Below are 14,444 nucleotides of genomic sequence, written 5' to 3' on the forward strand. Positions count from 1 at the left end.
TACAAGGGTACATGTGAATCTTTCTAAATGTAGAATATAAATGTCTTAACACAATAACTAAGAAAGTGCCATGAAGGCTATGTTAACCAGTTTGGTGAAAATATTTCCAATTGTATATAAAATGAGCACACTGTACCCCATGACTGCATTAATGTACACAGTATGATTTAATTAAAGAAAAAAAAAAGATTCCCCCAGAGGCATCACTGTGAGTTGGTGGCTGTATTGGCTTCTGCCTCAAGGGAGGAGACCTTGGCAGTGACCCCGTGGATCCCTCTCTCCCTGGTTTCCAGCACAGTGTTTACCCCGAAGCATCTGTCTTTCTTCCATCCAAGAAAAGCCATTGATTTTTTCAGTTTGTTCAGTTTCTTCCTTAAGTATGGGAGTGACTAATTTTAAGCTTTGTACATGTCAGACTGAACAATGGTTAAACTTTGGTTAGTTTTAATTCATATTTACCCTTTTTGAGGAATTTGTGCTTCCTTAATCTGGAGGCTTAGTTGGCCAGTTCTAGAAATTTCTCAACCATTGTTTCTGTAAATTTCTCCTGAAACTTTGTATATACATACTAAATATTTTCATCATACCTTGAGTCTTTCAAGCATTCTTATTTTCCATTTCTGTGTCTTTCTGATCTGCATTGCCAGTTGTTTTGTTGGGTCTCTCTTTGGCTTACTAATAATTGCCATTTCTGTTCTTTGTAATCCTGTGTTTAACCCATCCACTGAGTTTTTATTTTAGTTCCTAAATTTTCCATTCTGCAAAGATCTTTTGTGTTTATTTTTTCCAAATTTGCCTTCTAAAAAAAATCTTCAGAGTATCTTATTCTTTTCCAACATACTTTCGATACATTTAATGCATTTAACTATTTTAAACATACTTCTCAATGTTATCTTATTATTTCTCTTGTCTGAATTTGAGGGGGTGTTAAGCCTTCTGACTTGGTTTTTCTACCACTTGCTTATAGAAAAATTTTCACTTTCTATATTTTATATTTCGATTGAAGAGAATATAATTACTTTTATGGTTTCTGGGCAGAGATTCCTGTTTCATTGTTTTTTTGTTTACTAATATGTCTGTTCTGTCGGGTGCCTCAAGTTCACTGGCCTGGAACGACATTTATGCTCCTCAATTACTCACGTTTGAGTTCTGCCCCAGGAAGACTTGGATTTTTTTGAAATCTTGGTTATATTCTTATTTCTCCACTTTCAGCCAAGGCTGACATAAAACTCCTCCCCCGGCCGCCTTTTTTTCCTTTTTCTTCTGCTAACAGGCTCTTCAAAATCCTTACACATGTGGGTGGATGTGGCTTCAGCCTTGGAGGCTGCGTGGGCGTTGGTCAGGCTCCCCGTGGATGGGCAAGGCCACTGCACATGTCCATCACTGCCTTGATGTCAGATCATGCACATGCAGTTTTCTTTTTGGTTTTCTCTTAGATCTTTGTAAGGATTTCTCATGCTTTCTTGGGAGCTCAGACTGGCATTTAAAAAGGCGTTTGTTTGACTTCCTCCAGCATCTTCAAGTGTTTGTGGCAAGCTGTATTCAGGTTATCAAATCTGCTGTCCTAGAATCAGAAGCAGGTCTCCCAAGCGTGATGGTGGGACACTTCCCGGTTTCTGCCCTGCCTTCTCCGGCTCTGCCAAGGGTTGCTTCTTTGTTTCACCTCCACCTCCAGCCCCTTCTGTAGTTGCCTTAATCTCCTTGTGTGTTTCCTCTGCACATCTGCGACTATCTCCTGCCTTGCTAACCCAATTTTAGCTGTGTCTGTTTTGTTTCTTTCTGTGTCTAATTTATTAAGTAGTAATAGTGTTGTTTTGGTTCTGGGTATATTTATAGCTCCACAGTCTTCTCTTGTTTCATTCTGTTATTTTATTATCTTGTTTTTAAAGTCATGTTTAATTTGATACAGGCTTTATTAAGTTATATAGTATAAAGAAATTACAGCAAGCTGGCCCTTCCTTTGGGGGCTTTTTTTCAGTCTATACTTTGTATATTAGTTGTGCCTGTCTGCATACCTCCTTCTTTTCTTCCTTTTTTTTGCCCTTTAAAAAATGTCTTATGTATGAACATAGTTATTTATTTTTCATTTATTCATTCATAACCATATATGTTCATGAGCTGTCATTTGAGAATTTTTTTTTCATCTGGCTCACAGTTTTTGGGTCTGCTTATAATTTTTATTTTCTGTGATATAACAGTGGTACATTATTTTTTACGTCATTCTTTCCTGACTTGTGGCCCAATTTATTTTTTTTTCTTAGTTTATTAAACCAGTTCATCTGTATTCTTTGTAGAAATGCTACCAACATCAAATAACAGAAAAGAGAAAAAGGTTATTGCTTCTAAATTCTGCTCCTAACTTCCTTCCACATGTCTCCCTCCCCCCCCCTTCCTGTCAGCCTTTCAAGCTCACGTTGAACCAGTGGCATATCCAGGGCTCTGTGGGGATCTCCTGATCTCTAGCTTAGATCTTCAGAGGACCCCAATTTTGATGGGCATGTTGCAGCTAGCTTTCTGACAGAATTCACTGGAAAACTGTGATATGGAAGCTACATGAAGTTCCATACCTAAGGCATCTGTGAGGGGTCCGGCTGTGTGTGTAGCTGTTTGCTTTCAATCTAGTCAGACTTGTCCTGTGTGCCCTATTTACTGTAACAGGCAAGGAAATGCTTAGAAACGGAGTCACTTAGGATGATGGCTTAAGCACAAAAGGAGGTATATTTGTTTCTGTCCAGGAATAGTTCAGATGAAGCTTGATACACGGTCCACCCAGTGCACCTGTGTCCCATTGCCTCTCTCTCACTCCTCCTCCACTCCCCGCCATCCCAGCACCACTCCTTGCCAGCTCTGCGCAGTCGAGGTTGGGTCCTTCTCTCTTAGGTTTTGCTCTCGTGTCGATTTACTGAGCTTCATGGCTCCAGTTGTCAGTCCTTACAGGGAGATAAGGAGGCCTTTCCCCTCGTGGAAGAAAAGAAACACTTCTAGTTGCAGTTGAAAGTGTACCCTTGGCCTCTTCCTCCCTCCCTGGGAAGGGCGGGGTGGCTCTGAAGATGGGTTCAACCCAGCAAGAACCAAATGGACACAGTTTGGGGAGGCACTTCCCCAGGAGAGCTCTTACCCACACACCAGCACCTGAGTGCCTTAGAGGTGAGCCTTGTTCCCTTCAGTCTGGTATTGGACAGTAGGTTTCACAAGAGAAAGAAAAATCAGTTGGCATTGCCTGGATCGAGGACCTAAGCTCAAAAGACCTACCTGCCTCTGTTTGCTGGGCATTTATTCTTCCAAAGGAGTTAGCCTGACCGGCCAGCTTCCCACTGTATTACCGTGTGTCTTTCCTGAGACTATGACTGTAAGGAAATTACATATTGACTTGTTGGGAGGAAAAAACATTTATGTGTGTTACACTGTGGTCTGATTTTTAAAAACCCCTTAAGCCTTATTCTGCATTGTCCTTAAAAACAGTGTTCTAGAGCTAGGCAGGATTAACTTTGGCAGTTAAAAATGGAATCAAAGAGTTCAGGATCGCTCTGGGGAGCTCTTGAGGCAGCTTTTCCAAGGACTGCAGGCTGTGCTCATGGCTTCTCTGCAGCGAATGCACAGTCTCAGGGGCTTTAGGGTGTGGTGTTTTAAAGGGCTGCTGCCTAATGTTTCCTTTTTGGGGTCAATATTTAACAGTACTGTCAGAGATAAACATTTCTCTGTCTGTGATTAAGAGGCTCCAGAATCTCAGCGAAAGTTAAGTTCCTTGGCTAACTCCTCTGCCATGGGGGCTAGCTGCTGGACTGTGCCTGTGGCCAAGGCTGGAAGGAACTTGGATTGTATGCAGTTCTTTTGAAAAGATTCCCGTCTGCACATTCATACATCATGGAATAACCATTAACCTCTGAAGAAGATTAAGTGACCACCTCTATATACTAAATTCACTTGATTTTTTTTTTAAATTCACTTAATTTTTAAGCCTCGATTTCAATGAGAACAAAACTGACCAGTAATCCTGTGCCACCCCTAAATGTAGGCAGGCGCAGGTAGAGACGTGCTGCCCTTGGGGGCCGATTCCCTGAGCCTTCGTATCAGAGGAACTTCTCCCCATGACTCAGTGGTGGGGAACGTTACTGTGTTAACCCTGCAACTTGCTGGAGTGATAGGCTCTGAATAGTGATCACCCTTATTCCAACAAATAAAGAAACTGAGTCTCAGAAAAGTTCAGCCACTACTCCAAGTCCACACAGCTAGTGAGTAGCAAAGCCCAGAGCCTGGGGTGTCTATACTCCCCACATGGAGCTCCCCAGACACAGGCCCTGAGCAACCCCCAAGTGAGAGCAGAGGTGGCACCGAGCTCTGCACCTGGCAGGGCTGGGCTCTGAGGTGCAAGGACAGGATGTGTTGGGAGTACAAGGCCCTGCACCAGCAGCTCTGAGGCTTTTATACTCCAGGACTCCTTTACCATCTTAAAGGTTATTGGGGATTCTCAAAATGTTTCTATGTGTTACGTCTGTCAATATTTATGACATTGGAAATAAAGGCTAAGAAACATTTTAAATGCTAGAGTTCACTAATTCATGTTAAATTATAATAAACCCATGACATGTTAACATAAATAATATTTTAGGAAAAATAACTATTTTTCCCCACACAGCAGAGATACATGGCCACCCATCTCCTCAATGGCTCACTTAACAGGACAGCTGTTTCAGCATTCAGCCTGCTGCTAAGCCAGCCTCATGTCAGCGGCCTCCACCAGGCTCTGTGGAATGCTCCAGAAGAGAGGAGTGGAAAGAGGAAGTAACCATTATGAGAAAACTTTTGACCTCCCTGATCCTTGGAAAGCCTCTCAGAAAACCAGGAGTTCTCATCCTGTATTTTGAAAACGTCAGTTTGTGGACATACCAAAGGGAATTATCTTCCATTATCATAAACAAAGGGCCACTGGTGCAACACACTAGGCAGGATGACGACATGGTTCCAAACACAAGTGTTGAGCTAAACAGATTAGGGGTCGGTCCCGGCTTCCACACTGAGCTGTGCGGCCTGGGGTCAGGAGGCTTTTTTGTTTTGTTTCACAGTTGATATATTTATCCTTTCCTTTTCTGCCTTGATTTAAAATGTAAAACATGCTCACCAAAAAGCGTTCAAACGGAACAGAAATATGTAAAGTTAAATTCAGGAGTTTTCCCATAATCCCCTATTATTAAACAAGAAAAATAATAGTACTGACTTTCCAGGTTACCGTCAGACACGAGGTTGTCAAGTGTGCCTGGGTGTAACATTTAGAAGACTCTGTTTCAGGGTTAGCTGTGTGATTTTCAGATATCACTTACTGATATCCTCTTAGTAAAGTGCTGGTTCATCTTCTGCCCATTTTTCTTTTGGATTGTAGGCCTTTTTCTGATTTATTTTTAGAGGTTTATTTCTTATTCTGGATGAGAGTCTTTCGCCAGACCTCATATCTCGCTGACTCAGGAAAAACCCCAGTTTATTATCCTGTAAAACTAGGAGAAAAAAATATGGTTGGTATAAAGATTAAACTAGACAAAAGAAATCATCCTTGTTGTAAGCTGTGGAGTGCTGCACAAATACGAATTTATATTATCCAGTGATTTTCTCTGCAAACAAGACCTTACACATGGTCAGATCTGTTTTGTGTGTTTGTTTTTCTCACCATCTACACAAAAGCAAAGCGATGGGAACATTGAATGACACTGCCTGGTAACCTCCAAGAGAATAATTGCCATAGACCTGCAGGACAGCACTTCTGCATCATCACAGCAGTTAGCTCTAAACTGCATATGCAGTGATTCAGAGAGGTTGATTTTAAAGATCATGCTCACTTAAATGAAAGTTTCTCTTAACTGCAGGGCTCAGATTTAAAAAAAAAAGGAGCATTGAGGAGTTGGGCCAGTTAACTTTGGGGGCCCTGCCACACTGGCCTGCTGGGGTTGCATGGTGGGCTGTGGATCCTGGCTCTCCTGGCTTAATCCCAGAGGCAGAAAGAAGTGTAAGCCCTATGTGAGAGTTGTGTGTGCCACTGTCACTGAGCGACATTGCATGGATTGCAGGGGCTGCCCCTTGTTCCTGCTGCTGTAGAAGGTGGTGAGGGCAGCTGTTATAATCCCCATTTCACAGGTGAGAACATTGAAACACCAAGAAACTGAGTGCCTGCTGACTGGGAAGCTGTGGTGGGAGCCCCAAGGGTCTTTTGCCTGCATGGACTCTGCTCCTCCCCGGTGCCCTCCTGCCCAGTGGGGGCAGGGGTAGCCTGGGGGCAGCCTGAGGATATGCCATTACTGAGGCCATTGGTCCTGTGGTCTCAACATTTGTGTCCCCCCAACATTCACATGTTGAAATCCTGATCTCCAACACTGATGGCATTAGGAGGTGATTAGGTCATGAGGGTGGGGCCTCATGAACTGGATTTGCGCCTCTATAAATGGGGCCCCAGAGAGCTCCCTCTCAAGAAGAGGGATGTCTGTGAACCAGGAAGCAGGCCTCACCAGACAGAAGAATTCAACACATTAATCCTGGACTTCCAGCTTCCACGACTGTGAAAAATAAATTTCTGTTTATGAGCCACACAGTCTATGGCGTTTTCTTATGAGCCTCTAAATGGACACAGGGTCTGTGCTACCGGTTAATGACCACCCTGGGGTGCCTGTGGAATGCTGTCCTTAAGGAGGGTGCACCTGGTTATTTATTCAGAGGCTATTGGTTCAGGCCTTGGAAATTGCACCCTTTCTCTCACAGAAATCCCCTCACCTGGCAGTGTGGTTCCAGCTTGGAAGAGAAGTGACTGTTGAAGGCAGGTTCGCTGGCTGATTCTTGGTTTTAAACAAGCTCAGATGATGCCTGAGAGGCTAGGGTTAGGGTTAGGGTTAGGGTTATTTAGGAAGGTATTTAGGTCTTGGGGTAAGAAATTGGATTTTGTCCATAGGTGGAGTCAGGGCAATGGGAATGGAGCCCTGCGTGCCTACCATGAATGTCCTGTCTGAGGCCAGAGGGACACATCATCTGAGGGCTTTGCAAACTCATAGGCTTGGTTGCCGTGCCCAGGTCTCCCAGTTCACTTGCTGTTTGTGCCTTGATGTGAAGCCCTGAGGTGCAGGTGGTGCTCAGAGATAGAGCCATACCTCAAGACCTCAGTGCAGAAGGCTTCTGAGGAGGCAGAGGATGGAGCTCCTGAGAGATTAGGGACGGAGAAGGGAGTGGGGAGAATGGGAGGAGGAGAGGCAGGTTCTGGGCCGGCTTTTGCAGCATCCCCAAGGGAGGAGTGGTGGTTTTCTTGTCAGCTGGCCAGTGTCTTGCAGGATAGGAGGTGGCCCCATGGTCCATCACTTCCAGGTTCCCATAAAACCTCTCTGAGGCATAAGGAGGTGGTGGTTGGCCAGGAACCACTTTGCAGATGAGGAAACTGAGGCCTAGAGATGCTGTACCTCACTGGTGGTCACAGGCCAGAGGTCCTGGAGTCAGTATTGCCTGGACAGGGCCTTGGGAAGCAGAGCTATAGTGGGGGTGCACATGGTAGACATGGTATTGTGGTATTGTAAGTTCAGAAAGTATAAAAGCGAAGGCTGGGCTTCAGGACCCACCCCTGCCACTCTGGATGCAGTCCCCATCATCCTCTGTGAAAAGGCCATGTTTCTTTCCTGTGTGACCCTTGCTATTGTTTGCAGTCATAGGTGTGTCATTATTGTATTGTGTGACCCCCCCACCATGCATACTCCACAAGCACAGCAACAATGTTCAGTCCCTGGAGCACATACAAGGCATCACCAGGAAATTCTCCATAAATATTTGTTGAATGAATGGAGGAATGAAAACTCGTCTGGACAATGGCCTGTAGAAAGGGCCGGTGCACTGCAGTGAGGACTCAGACTCGGTAGTTTGTGTTGTGCAGCTGGAGGGTGATCCGATCATATTGTGATCATAAGCTCAGTCTGAAGATGAGTGGGGAAGCTGTGCATATGTGTGTAAGTGTGAGTATGTGTGTGTGGGTGTGTGTGTAAGGGCTATAGGCTACACACTGAGGGAGGGAAAGCGGTCAGGAGCTTTGTCACTGCAGACAGAGAGCTGAGAGGCTGGGGAGGGGCAGGGAGGAAGGAGATCCCATCCGTTCTGGGAACGCAGATGGCAGCCCCTCTCCCTCTGGAGTCTCCGTGGAGGGTTTCCTGAGGTGGCAGCTCTGCATTCTCAGATGGTGGCTGGCTGCTTCTTGTTGATTACAGTTTGAAATGCCGTACTTGGTCCCAAGCTGCTGCACACCACAGAAGTTCAGTGTCCCTCTAATGAGGTTTCTGTGAGAATGTTGGAGAGAAGAAAGCCTTTTAATTAGATTGGTGGTAATTGAGCTCTCAAAGCACAGAAGCCTTTCCCTCAGAAGATGAAGACACAAATGCAGTTAAAAGACAGAAAGGCACCTAAATGGAACCCTTGCTAATTTTAAGTCCATTAAAAACAACAACTCCTTAATAAGTTGAGGCAACAGATACACATCCTCAAATGTTTAACAGCACTTCCCAGTAACTTTGCAGTTTGAACTGGAACTGAAGTACTTCTGCAGTTTAAATGCATGGCTCTGTTGGGGGTCATTTGCCCAGTACAGAGTCCAGGGAAATGTTTAGCTCTACAACTTTTTCCATTGAAAAATCCCAGCATGTTTTATTTGGAAAATGGGGTGTATTTTTTCTTACAACTGAAGCGGCAGCTGTTTCTGGATGTAGCCACTGGCCTTGGGCCCCTGGGAACATCATCTTCCGTCCCTCCCCAGGTAGCCGATTCTGCTGTGTCCTGGCCCCAACTGACAGATCTAACCCCCAAAGATGTCCAGCGTGTGGGCAGCTAGGACAGGGCATTGAAGCATCAAAGTGTCCCTGCCAATTCTTCGTGTGTTCAGTGCACTTTTACTTTGGTAAGAGGCAGCATTCATTTCTCATTTGCTTGCAGCCCACTGACCTTGGCCCAGCAGACACCATGTTCTTTCTGCCTGTGGGTCTTTATAGACTTCCCATCAGCAAACTAGGCCAAGGGTCTCAAGGTCCCAGCTTCCAGGGAACTCTTCATGGAGGCATTAGTAGTTTCCCTGGAGAGGGTGTCAACTGCTAATTTACAGAGTCCTTTAGGATGGAATAGCGTGTTAAATACTGAGCAACAACATTCTCAGTCTGTCTTTTGCACAGATCTTGCTCCTTGGTCTCTTTCGTGGTGTTTTTTGCTGGGTCATATTGGGCTTGGCCAGCCATGAGGAGATGCTAGTGGTATCCCACTTGGAAAAGCTGATATGACTAGACTCTCTTTAGATGTCTTGTGCCCAAGCACAGTCACAGTGGATAATGCTGTCTTCAGCTCCCTGGTGAGCACGAGGATCTGCTGGATCCTGAACTCCAGGTGATTTGGAAATTTGGAGAAACGGTTTCTGGAGTCAGAAAGATCCAATTGGAAAGGCTCCTTGGTAAAGTCTCCTCATCTTCCTGACTCCTGTTTACTCAGCTGGATAGGATTGACCTTCAGGTTTATGTCAGGAGCCCTGATATGTTGCCTGGTGGCTAAAGGATGGTAGAAAAGACAGCTCAGATCTGCTGGGACAGGGTTGGACCACTGTCCATGCAGCACCAGCACAGGGCCAGGCAGCTCTGTGCAGGGACACAGCCCCTTTCCTGTATGGGAAGGAGGCACAAAGCATTTGTACTTGTTTAAAAGTGTATGCATTCTGGTAGTAAAACTGACTTTGAAAAATTAGAGTTTGCACCCAATTTTATGCTCTTGTAACATATATAAATTATAAAGAAAACAAAGATAAATAGCCAAATCATTAGCAAGCATCACTTCTGGATAGCAGTGTTTCAAGGTTTCAATTTTTTTCTTTATACTTTTCCGTCTTTTGTAAGTGCTCTGTAATAAATGTGTCTCACCTCAGAATAAACAGAAAAGCTTAACTCTGGGGAAATGCTGATTGCATATATTGGAAGTGCTTGGTGCATTCTAATTCCACACAAACAATGATCGGATCCCAACAGCCAGATCCCCACGTGAATAATTGTCTCGTTCTTTCTTTTGTAAACCTATCAATCATATTTATGCTGCTTTTTTTTTTTTCTGTTAAGGATGAGAAGAACCAAGTTCTAACCACCAACATTTGGCTGCAGATGGTAAGTGAAGGCAGCAGGAGTCCCGGATTTGCAGGGAAAACAGAGGTGTGGTGAGAAGAGCCAGGGCTGTGACCCTGACTCCCCACCCGCCAACAGTGAATGCTGGGTGCATTGCCCTGCAGTCTGCAGAGTTCAGTGCCAGGGCTGACCCTGACTCCCCACTAGCCAACAGCGAATGCTGGGTGCATTGCCCTGCAGTCTGCAGAGCTCAGTGCATGCTTGTGTCTACGAGGGTGATTTGGGGACATTTCAGAAGCACTGTGCAGTATGAGAAGAGGCAGGGCTGCATTTAGATGTACCATAGCCCCAACCTGAACCGTAGCCAGTGCCCGTAGCCCGGGGGCTCCTGCCTTGTTCCCTGTACCCTCCGCAGCTGCATGTTTGAATCACTTGCCGCACTCTTTAGCTAGAGGTCGTCACACTTTGTACTCAAGTGATGTCTGCCAGAACCCTGAAATTTTGTATGTTTCAGTTTTGGATTTCTACCCTGACATCTAGAATTGTAACTTAAACTTAATTGCCAGTGATGTCACTTTCATCGAATTGTAAATATCTACATTTAAAAAAAAATTACATTGTTCTAGCACTCAGGCAGGCTAAGGAGGGTGGATTGCTTGAGCTCTGGAGATCAAGACCACCCTGAGTAAGAGCGAGACCCTGTCTCTACTAAAAATAGAAAAACTAGCTGGGATATGGCTGGCACCTATAGTCCCAGCTACTCAGGAGGCTGAGGCAAGAAGATTGCTTGAGCCCAAATGTTGTGATGTTGTGAGGCTGCTGTGAGTTATGATGCAACAGCACTTTACCCAGGGTGACACAGTGAGACTCTGTCTCAAAAAAAAATAATAATAATAAAAATAAAAAAAATCAGAGTGGCGCCTGTGGCTCGAAGGAGTGAGTTATGATGCAACAGCACTTTACCCAGGGTGACACAGTGAGACTCTGTCTCAAAAAAAAAAAATAATAATAATAAAAATAAAAAAAATCAGAGTGGCGCCTGTGGCTCGTAGGAGTAAGGCACCCCATATGCCAGAGGTAGTGGGTTCAAACCCAGATCCAGCAAAAAACTGTAAAAAAAAAAAAAAAAAAAAAATAATAATAATAAAAATAAAAAAAATCAGAGTGGCGCCTGTGGCTCGAAGGAGTAAGGCACCCCATATGCCAGAGGTAGTGGGTTCAAACCCAGATCCAGCAAAAAACTGTAAAAAAAAAAAAAAAAACAAAAAAAAACTACAAGGCATAACAAAAAAAAAGAATCAAATTGTTTCTATTTTTGGTGAAATCTAAATACTATACTAATTTGATGTCCTAAACATTTAATACCATATGAACAAGCCCTTTTTAAAAATGTGAAATATTTTACAGAATCCTTTTTACTTTGTACCTGCATTTCTGTTCTACTTTGCATACAAAACCTTATCCTAATGTAATATAATTTTATGTTTGAAGGTCTTTCATTAATCACATTGTCTTGGTTTTCTCAAATTTAAATATTTACATAAAAATTATTCCTTTGGACCATAAATATTAAAAATGTCTTCTGGATTGATTTCATATTGCTATTAGTATTGGTACATCATTCATCAAAGTGGCATAAATTACACTTTTTAATAAATAGTAAACAATTTTTTTACTGGAAATTCATGTCTTTGCCAAAGGTGAGATTTTGTTTTAAATTAATTTATGTATCCACAGATAATTGTTCTGTGTTACTAGACATGAGAGAATGATAGAGCTTTCATCGTTAATTCTGTACATGTGTTTTTAATCGGTGTAGTAGCACAGGTAATGGGTGAGCAAAGGGATTTCACTAAAGCAGTGCTATTCAATTCTTTAAACTTCCAGATCACATGGCAAAAAAATGTAGTTTTCATCAACTGCGTCAGCTAACAACTTCATTAGCTTTTCTTTCAATTTTTTTTTTTTTTTTGAGACAGTGTCTCACTTTGTTGTCCAGGCCAGAGTGCCATGGCATCACCCTAGCTCACTGTAACCTCAAATTCCTGGGCTCATGTGAGCCTCCTGCCTCAGCCTCCTAAGTAGCTGGGACTACAGGTGGCTGCCACAATACCCAGCAAGTTTTTATAGGTAGGGTCTCACTCTTGGTCAGGCTGGTCTCGAACTCCAGAGTTCAAGTGATCTCCCCACCTCAGCCTCCCAGGGTGTTATGATTACAGGCATGAGCCACCTGGAGTCTGGGCTTCAATTTTGTTGAAATAAAAAAATTTAAAGAATTAAAATGCAGCTGACCTTTAAAATATTAGCCACCCAATTTGTAAAGGGATTTACACAGACACTGACAATTTGAATAGACCCTCTGTTTGCTTCTTGGGCAGGACCCCAAGATAAGACAAATGCGGCTTCTTTGTAAAGTGGGATGGGAGGAGTAGAAGTGGGGGGCAAAGGATATTCCCAGGGGGTCGATTCTTGAGCAGGTGAATTTTCCTGCGAATATGTGTGGAGCCCAGGGATGGAACACAGATCTGCTTAAAGCCCTGCTGACCATCCCAGGGGCATCCTTAGCAGCAGGTGAGATCCTCTGTAGAACCTACCTGTAATGAGGAAGGTGGAAGCCTCGGGAGTTTCCTCTGCAGGATTTAAAGCTCATGGTTCAGTGAGCACAGGCCTTCTCCAGGCCTGCCACCTACTCCAGCTTCCCTTCTTTACCTCAGAGTGACAATCGGTGCTTCCCTGGAAGGCCAGCCTCCCTCCCTTGCAGAGGACAGGCCAGATCCTGGGACCTGCTGTGAGCCTCCCTTTAACAATTGTGCCTGTGGCCTCTCGCATCAGATAGTGTCTGTCACATTGAATAGTGTCTGAATAGTGTCTGAACAGTCTTGCCCTTCCCATAGTCTTTTTCCTCTGGATAAATAGTAACATTATATATCCCTGTGCTTCCACTAAAACCCCCAAGAGTTACCCTACCTCTTGCCTTTTGCCCCTCACATCTGATACATCAGCAGATTCTGGCTGCTTGATCTTGAGAGCAGATCCAGGGTCTGACCACTGGCATCAGCTTCAGTGGCTCCACCCTGCTCTAAGCCAGCGTGGTCTTTGCCCCCTTCCCTTGTTACAGGCTCCTGCCCAGGCTTCCTGCTCCCGCCCTTCCCTCCGGGTGGTGCCCCTTCTTAGCACTGCAACCAGTGTGGTCCTAGTGAGATGGAGGGAGGGTTTAGTCACGTGCCTCGCTGGCGCATGTTGGGGGGAGGTCCTATCTCCTTGGCAACATGGGAGCAGAGGTCCTAGAAGTGGCCTTCGGTTCCCACCCTGCCGGGGCCACCTCGCTCTCCCATCCTGTCTCCTCCTCGCTGTGCTCGCAGCCCGCCCTCTTGGTGCTGGGCGAGGCACGTGTCCCCTGAGCACCTCAGGGCCTCTTGCTGCTTCCCCGCCCCGAAAGGCTCTTTCCCCAAGAACTGCTTGATGTACCCCCTGTCTTCTTACTCTCTGTTCCTGAAGATCAGCTTCTCCAGGAGGCCTTCCTTGAGCTCTTGCTGACTGTCCCAAGCCCTCCCCCCTCCCACTGGCCAGCTGTATTTTTCTCCCAAACATCTTTCTCCACCTGACCTCTTTCATGCTCTCTGGTCTGTCTGTTCTTGGGCTCTGAGATCTTGTCCCCTGCTGGAATGTGGCATGAGGAGGAGGGCAGTGCTGCGGTGGGTGTGCTCGCGGGTGGGCCCCTAGCTGCTAGCCTACTGTCTCCCCTGTAGCAGGCCCTGAACTTCTGTTGAATGAAAGAATGAAACAAAAACTCTAATTAAATCTAGGAGGGGCTCAGGTCATACGACACCAAGTAAAGTCACCTCCTGAACAGTGGGACACTGTGGTACTGGGTAAGGTGAAGCTCTGGGAAATCCAGGGCTGGTGCCGATATTTCCCTTTTTACTGAGATCTCGGTGCTTCCCTGCTCTCTAAGGATCATGGCCACCCTTGATATTTTTCTTGCACGTGTGATGACAGAATCCTCTCCCTGGTGCCTGCCTCCTTAGCCCTGGGAAAGCAGCTGGTCTTCAGCAATGCATATGATTTGGCAATTTATTTTTTCTAAAGTGTTTGTTTCCAAGAAAAATGTAACTGGATTATTACCTTTGTATTGAGTTCAGATGCTCCTGGATAAACATCCTTCTTTTGGTAGATGTTACTAGAGCCCTCTAAATTGCTTTCAAATCCTGCTTCTTTCTTTTTTCTCTCCCACCCCCTTTTTTTTGAGACAGAGTCTCACTCTGTCACCTTTGGTAGAGTGCCATGGAAGTCATCATAGCTCACAGCATCCTTGGACTCTTGGGCTGAAGCCATCCTCTTGCCTCA

At 44.9% G+C, this 14,444-nt stretch overlaps 1 protein-coding gene across 1 annotated transcript in view; it reads left to right on the forward strand.

The window, feature by feature from the left end:
* Positions 1-14,444, forward strand: part of CHRNA7 (cholinergic receptor nicotinic alpha 7 subunit) — a 140,961-nt gene that overhangs the window by 59,519 nt on the left and 66,998 nt on the right. Inside the window, exon 3 of the mRNA XM_003801019.2 lies at positions 10,095-10,139. Coding sequence (XP_003801067.1) covers positions 10,095-10,139 — 45 coding nt within the window. The remainder of the gene's footprint in view (positions 1-10,094; positions 10,140-14,444) is intronic.

The sequence above is a fragment of the Otolemur garnettii genome, unplaced genomic scaffold (genome assembly GCF_000181295.1).
Source record: "Otolemur garnettii isolate 467f Iridium unplaced genomic scaffold, OtoGar3 scaffold00194, whole genome shotgun sequence".
NCBI lineage: Eukaryota > Metazoa > Chordata > Mammalia > Primates > Galagidae > Otolemur > Otolemur garnettii.